This window comes from Ylistrum balloti, unplaced genomic scaffold (genome assembly GCF_031769215.1).
Source record: "Ylistrum balloti isolate Yb309-2 unplaced genomic scaffold, AGI_CSIRO_Ybal_v1 Utg370452, whole genome shotgun sequence".
Lineage (NCBI taxonomy): Eukaryota > Metazoa > Mollusca > Bivalvia > Pectinida > Pectinidae > Ylistrum > Ylistrum balloti.
This window is the reverse complement of record NW_026782300.1, coordinates 1,504,607-1,513,044: the sequence shown is the minus strand read 5'-3', so window position 1 is coordinate 1,513,044 and position 8,438 is coordinate 1,504,607. Positions and strand designations below refer to the sequence as shown.

Below are 8,438 nucleotides of genomic sequence, written 5' to 3'. Positions count from 1 at the left end.
CTCCCTAAAGCGAATATTCGATTATAAGAGTATTTATGAATATGATTTTAGAGTGATACTACACGGAGAGAGCCAAACAGAGAGCGATACAGAGTATGAACCAGCTGCCATCTTCCTTCTTTTCGCCTCAAAGTCCGTCATAACACGTTTCTTCCCCGCTTCTCTCGCACGCTTTCCATGTTGGAAGACAGAAGATTAATTTACAGTTCTTTGCGCATGCGTCAGAGGACAGGACTTCCCGCATAATTATGAATTAGCACCGAGTCGTTTCGAATTCTTTTTTAAAACTATCTATTACGTTAGTTTGGTAGTGATTTACTTTGAAATTGAGGTATTATAGGGTTAATCAGAACTTTTTGCTACCCGAGAAAAATAGAAAATCATGATTTTTTTTATATATATAAAATCATATTGGTCGAGGAGAGGGTCTGGCTCTTTAAGCACGTGGGGAGGGTAGGTATTCTTGGGTTTGTAGGGATTAGAGGAATTCAGTCGTGTTTGACCTGTTAAATTTATACACACGGATGTCGATATGATGTCATATCTGTGTCCTCCATTAAAAAAACCCATTGATGTATCAGATCTAGATGTACTTGAAATAACAATATGGTTGTTGAGGACCGGGTTCAAACACAAATTTGATCTCGAACAGCATGTAGAAGTGTGTAAATATGGTGCATGGTATGTGCTTGTTGACGCGTGTTCTTGTTGCACAAATATTTTTGTTTTAAAAAGCCCTTATATTAGCATTTGTTACGTTAGATTGCTTTTGATCGTACTGATGTCATAGTCTCTTGCCAAATAAATAAATTTAAAAATGATATTTCAGAGACATACGAACATAACTACTTCCTCTTAATTCTTACAATTGTGAGTAATGTACCGAGATGTTTTGATGTTTGTCAGTCATGGCTAGTCGTGCAGTAAGTGTAATTCCTGTTGAATGGGTTTTGCGTCACTTTATGTTTTATTTATAAACAGCGCATCTTTCTACTTTATTTCTCCCTTGTTTATTTCCTTAATTACCTCTGTTATTTTAACGAGTAATTAACATCTTGATCGAATTACCAATATTTATAATTACAACAGCTTCTTGCTGTTCCTTATTTCCTGTCTTAAGCTGTTTTTTAAATCCATGTTGTCTTAAGATAATATCGCATATTTTTTTTTTAACATTTTGCATATATTTATACAGCTACCCAGTAATAAACTTTTGAGAGGTTACTACCATAGCAGTTTCGTTAACATTAAAAAATCTTTATGTATCTATTACTCGTCAAGTTGGTGGAGGTGTCTATTATATCAATTTAGAACTGCATCGCAGCAGCTGGTATTCGTTAAAATCGCATTAGCGCTTGAATACCTAATAGGGAATTCTGTCAATGTTAACCTAATAAAGGCTAAGTTATTGGCTTATTGAAATATGGTGTTTTTATCTATTTAATATCAGTTGCATAATTGATTATATTTGCTGTCTTGTTGTAAAATGTTGTCAAATACTCAATCTAATGTTATAGAGATGTTCTTGAAGAAGTGTATGCTGGAATATCTCCCGGACAACTGATTACATTAAACTTCGTTCTATTTTACTTAAATAAAATATACTGCCAGTCACGTAATGACTCCTAAAACACACAGTATTATAATTGTCTAGTTATCATTCAACGCTACACAAAATTATTCATTACAATTTGTATGTGTGATATTATAACACCGATAATCTGGGCGTGCGAGGTACACGGGAACACTCTTAGTCAAATGTCAAAGCTCCGTCAACTCTTTTGCATACACTATCTATCCCCACAATACCAAAGACATGCATACTGAAAACGTTTTTATTTTTCATTATTTCTGAGAAAAAGAATTACACCGCGAAATCCTGATAATAAACTTATTAAAGATTACAGGAAAGTTTTACAATTTTATTACAAATTATTACTTGTTCAATATAAAGTTGGAAGTGTTCGGTTTGAGGACATGATATTATTTACCTGGTTAGACCAAGATTTACAAGGTGGATGTCGTCGATAAAGCAGAAGACGCTTTACCCTTCCGAAACACCTGGTCTTATTACCCCTGCACATATGATTCTCCATGTAAATCTTTATTTTATCCATGTTTTGTACCAGTTTCTTCAAAGTTTTGTTGTTTTGTTTTTAATTCTGGTCACAAGTCGGTGTTCTTTTTGCTGATTAATGAAGAAACCCAACCTGCCGTTTATGAATACATCCTGTTTGCTAATAAATCATCCAAAATTCAACCAAAGGAAAACAGCTATTCAGTATACGTAAGGAGGACCATAGGACATAATTGGTGTAAATGATGCGTGTTACCGCGGAAACATAATTTCTTAACCACAACGCTGATACTTTGGTTGATATAAATTATATTTTGACATTCATTTACAAATACAACACATACAATATAATCCTTGTTTTAGATATTATTGCAAGTATAAATATACAACTGGGTGTGAATTGTACATGCATACAGTAAATATCGTAATTATGACAAAAACAGTTGACAAAATATTTTCTGTATATTTACAAATCTCAAATGTTTATATTTACAATGCAAGATGATAAGTAGTGTTTTTATTAAATTAAAATTCAAAGAATAAAATTACAACCTAATTTACGATGAGACAACATTGCTTGGGATATAAGTAAAATCGTGGTTTTGGGCTCATAAGTGAATGGATACGATTTGTTGAAAATACACATGTATATACAAATGCAGATTGATTTTATATGCTTAGTTGTTTAATTTCAAACATGTACATTTCTACTGCCATACACAGACAAAGATTTTTATTTTAAAGTCAATTTTATAGAAATATTGATAATTTCTTCATATTGCAAAAAGATAGCAATTACAAAATAGACGAATCTTAATTGACGTGAAACAAACGACGGAAGATTTTATTTTCAGGTGAACAATACGATGCAGATACTGACCAATAGTAATTGAAGGATTTCGACATTTTCCCCGGAATTCTTTCAGCATACGAAGTTGTCTACAAAATATCTTCTGATTTTGAGTTTTCCTGGGACTTTTCTGATCTTGATTACCATACCTGTCTCAGAAGTGCATGAATGTGACCATCGTACAAATGGTTATTTTCATTAAGTTTCCTTTCTGCATCGGTTTACAATTTTCTAAAATAATTACTATTTATTTCATAATCAAATATTTTAGACACAAGGAGAACTACAATCAAAATATGGAAACATGAACTTACATGAAATTTTTGTTTTCAAGTCCTTCATACGGTATTTCTTAATTTCTGAGTTGTTTAATGTTTGTGAAAATATCACTTATATAAAGCAACATCTAGCTTCACAAGTTATTATGAGCTTATTCTCAAGTCTTTTTACAGTTACTTAATCTCCGGTATTTTCTAAAACTTCTGAAAAATCTACAGGGCTGACTGTGTCCTCGATTAACTGAGATAACGGTGTCATTTGCCGCTTTAGAGATTTACACAAGTGTTGTGAATTTGCTAGCACGAGAGACCATGTTTAATGACAGGTGCTTCCGTTTGATATCGGTGGTTAGTTGATAGTTGAAGCATTATCATTCGTATATATAATTGGTACATGGTGAAAAAAACATTGCCTTTCTGTTATTTACTCAAGCTGTTTCCACACAAATGTATCTAGGTATAATTTTTCAAAAGTTAAAACTTCACAACTGGAAAAACACTATTCAGCTTAGTTCGTTTTCTCGTCCGTCTGTTTTCCAATTGACTAGAACGGATCATACAGAAGGATTCTTCCAAGACATAAATTACGTAGGTTTACTAGGGCTTTACGCGTTTCAAAGGCAGTGCCTAAACAACTGTTGTGAGCCGGAGAGAGACTTTCCGGCTTTATGTTGTAATAACTGGAGAATTCATTACTCGCTGCCTTTGATCACAACTTGCTATGTGTAATGCCGATGCCAAATAAAACTGCTAGCGTTACACATGTTAATTGCTCTCTGCTTGCAGAGCGTGGATACCGAGTCAATTACAAGGGTATAATATCTTTTATCTGAATGATAAAAACAGTCGTTTGAAATCAAAATGAAGTGGATCTCCTAAAGACTTTCTGTGCCCTTGTTTGATTTGATCAGACAGGTACCCTCTTGGCATAATCGCCAAAGTCCGAAAACTGGGTCCCTGGTCCCTCAATTAGTCCACTTGACACTTATACGACACCAAATCGAGATAATGACTGCTCCACATAATAAAACAAATGTTTGCCTGTGCGCAGTTTGTATGACGGTGTGACAGTGTCAAATTAATAGGGTTGAAATTAATTAAACACTTGTCACATTTGTCTTTGATAATTATAATTGTTGGCGTATAACTAATTATACTGTATCGATTGATTTAGACAGCAAGACCTCTACAATCAACATCTTATTCGGTTACAAAAATGAATGACAAACTAAAAAAAATCGTTGTTGAGTTACTGACATGTTGCCGCATGAAGTCACGTTTATCTTATATGAGTTCCGGTCATGAAAATAACTATGTGGGCAAAAATGCACGAAACAAGTCTTAAATAACTGTGGGCACAAATGCATGAAACAAGTCTTAATTCTACTTTATATGTAAGTGTATATCAGACATTTTTTGTCCGTGGAAGATACATGCAATGTTACGTGACGACATTAAGCTCATTTTATGCCGATTTACAAAACAATTGATATTAATCCTACATAATTAGACATATAAAAACAAGGGAAATTATTCTAACAAAAATCACAACTATATTTGTAACAGTAGCATGCATCCTTGTTGAAAATATCGTGTTATCGTTAAAGATAAACCAGAACATCTCATTTATCCACTGGCATCAAAAGGTCGCATGTTGTCTCGACTTTACGTGCACTGGATGTTTTGACAGCAAGTAATTACTGATGGTGTGATGTTATGTTTGGTTAATAGTGATTGAATGTAAAACATTTAACAAAATTTAAAAAAAAATAAATTGTGTACAATGCACATAACCAACGAAATAAAAAAAAAAACCAGTCATTGCCCTAATTGAAACGCTACGTTCTTATCTAAGTTGAGTTACAAAGTATAACATTTTTCACATTATATCAAATTATACGTCGGCGGCAACAAGTTCGTGAGCATGCTATTTTAAGCATCATGGAATCAACCCCGACGAAGCATTTCCGTTGGACATGCGCTGTCGCTGTTACTGACATGCCTATCAGAACCGAACTTGTCCGCGTGTTTTGTCGTTTTCACACATGACAGCAAATCCGATTTGACGTCGAAAAAAGACATGGTAAGTACGTTTTGGGCCCTGAATCACATTTTTAACAACTGTCCATCACCTTCTTACGTCAATATCATTTACATGTGTATTTGTCGATGAGCGTTTCACATTTCTTACACTGCACATCACAACACCATATAAATTTACAGTGACAGCGCTCCACGTGTCTCAGCACTTGAGTATTATAGCCCCTCCCACAACAGAGTAAGTCACAGCTTTCAGGACCACTCACAGTCTTGTTGCACAAACGGCCCCGTGTTCCAAGAATACCCTTTTTAGGGTTTGATCGACAGTAATTCGGGGACCGATGGACGTATACTAGATTATCTGCCTCCACTGGTACGTTCCTTTTGGTCTTGTCACGCCTTCGAAGTCTGTTTCGTGCTCGTCTTGCAATCCTTACTGACCATTCATATTTTGTTTTCAGTTTTTCGCCAATCTGATGGAAATCCGGCAGACTTTTCCAACATGTCTGCACTGCGCATGATCCAGAGACACCGTGACAACGACACCGAAGTTTCATTGACCCTTCTATGACCTGTAAATATAAATATTGCTTAGTAATCATATGTCGTTCATTGTATTGTTAAAATGCATCCTGAAGACCAATATCAGCGATCTTTCAATGTAATAATGTATCATATTTGTGTTTCATATGTACTGTTTCATAATTTAATATATTGATTCAGATAAATTAACAATGAAAAATATTGTAATGATGGAGTTGCTACAAACATTTACAGAGAAGAGATACAATAATGGAAAGAAAAATATAAATCCAATTGCTTCTTACGTTCCCTCGCACAAGATGATAATCACACACATAACTGTAAATATAGTATATCATTTTATTTCAGATATTAACCACAGAGTCTATTTTGATTATAACAGATTTAAAGCTGATACGTTTGGATAAAATGAAGAAAGATTTAATTTCAGACAATTAATCCAGCACTTCCTGTGGTTCCCGAGAGAATATCGGAGCCATCAGCGCGGAAAGATTGCATGCTAAATGCTAACAGGTAATACCTTGACGGAAAGCTGTAACAGATTCCCTGGAGATAATTTATCGTAAAGCGGAGACCATAATACTATGAGAGCATTAGATTAATCACAGATACGTAAGTAAATTAGGGCAGAAGTAACGATCCCAGATCATGAATATAGTCATTACCGCTTCGACCATCTGATAGTGTCGTTAGAGAAACAGTTTTAAATAAACTGCTTGTTTTTATATAATCTCGAACTGTTAAATGTACATATAATGGATTTTTCAGCAAAAGATGCTCTGAGATGCACAAATAAATCTGAAAATAATTTTAGCATGTTTTTAAAGTTCTTGATTCTCTCACAAGGACGTTAGGTCAATCTTTAAAACCATGAACATATTTTCACGGAGCGGTACGTCAGTTTGTCAATTTAGGAGAAAAGGTGACCTGTTGAAAAATATCTTTCCTTAACAAAATACAGAAACAACAAAACGAAAAGGTACATTTTAATTCCTCCATTACATTAAACATGTTTTATATAGTATGTTATCCCTGTGATTTGTACAGTATTTGAGGAATACCATGCAAGGAAATAATCCCATCAATTAGTCCCAGCCAACCTTGGGAAGTGACTGTCCACTCCTTGTCAATGTTTTCATGTAAAACAATCACAGAAAGAATTCCTTACGAAGACTTTCCCTTAGCATTTTTAAGTTTACTAATCGTCAAAAAATCCATCTGATTTTTCCGTGATTTTGGTGTTAAAAATGACTGGTCCATTTTCCGCGTATTAATGGAGATATATATTCACGAAATATATAGGCATCCGAATATTTCTCTCCTCTGTTGTTTATCAGCAAAAATTAATCGCCTCAATAATCATTCACAAATTCGCCTCATACTTATAAACGTTTTGAATCGATAATAAATCAGGATAAAAAACGAATTTTGTCGTTGCTGTTGAATCTTACGCCAAAGTGCCTCGCAATACGCGATATATCGTGGTCCAGCTGTACAATTGGTGTTCCTCGCATACTTTTATCATTTTTTTTTATCGTTTTCTGTAGTTTACATGTGGTGGTAAAATTCAGTTATTTATTTTTCCAGTTTCTTTCATTATCTATTGTCAATACTTTCAGCAAGAGTAGGCATAAAGATAAACTCTTCTCTTAACAATTAATAATCGTGGCATCTCATCAGAATGCAGATTATAGTGCATCCCCTGTCACATCTTCATCTCAGATGCTAAGGATGGTTCGTGATATCAATGGTTAATGCTGTACGTATTTATGCAATTAATAGTAAAAACGGAATGCATTTTACAAACATCAGGTTGAACAAATAGGTGTTTACCTATAAATGATATACTCCCTTCAGTTTCAAAAAGACAAAGGTTCACCCGAAGACAGTAAAGATGCCTCATACTCATTACAAAGCAAACACATCTTGTTTTTCATTTACAATTATCTTCATGCAGTAAACAAACACCGCTCACAATTGCTGCCAGACCTCGAAGAAGGTCATCCGTCTTGGGGTAGAGGTTATCCAAATATACAAAACAACGTGCACTTTAGATGAAGCCCTCATACTTCAGGTGCACTTGTTGTTCCCAAGATCCACAATTTCTAAAGTTTATGCTTATACAGACTAGCAATAAGATGATTAATAATATCACTTTTCGTTTGACCTTTAAAATTTGAGTCAAAATTGTCACTTTTGTTAATCAAAAGGCAACATTTCACCTTAAGATTTCACATGACTTGCAAACAGTTTTACTGTATGTAAGAATGTTGATTTCAGTTCAGGTTTGAAAGGGGAAAATAAACGAACAAGGAGACTTTTCTGAAAAATAGCATCTCTCTGATAGGCCTTAATGCAGACTTTATACTGTTGGCCTTATATCTACCAACATTTCAGCTAAGCATTACACGTGTCTCAAAGAAGCCATGCAGAAGGTTCCAGAAATGCAGATACTTGGCATTACGCCAAATTATTTTCATTACGTAATCAGTGACTTAGTGCATTGCATAATGATTACATCAAATATATTATGTATTATAAATATAAATAAATAACGATAATAATATTATAACATGATACATCATGTGGTTCGTTGTATTGTAAGGATCTCAAAATAAAGGCTGTATGTATGTAATGTGAGTGTGTGTTT

General features: G+C 34.2%; 1 protein-coding gene across 1 annotated transcript in view; it reads right to left on the bottom strand.

Annotated features, from left to right (window-relative positions):
* Nucleotides 1-2,428: 2,428 nt before the first annotated feature.
* The window catches only part of LOC132555092 (protein Wnt-16-like), a 45,362-nt gene continuing 39,352 nt past the window's right edge, over nucleotides 2,429-8,438 (bottom strand). Inside the window, exon 4 of the mRNA XM_060219432.1 lies at nucleotides 2,429-5,817. Within this exon, the coding sequence (XP_060075415.1) occupies nucleotides 5,353-5,817 (465 nt within the window). The 3' untranslated portion in view covers nucleotides 2,429-5,352. The remainder of the gene's footprint in view (nucleotides 5,818-8,438) is intronic.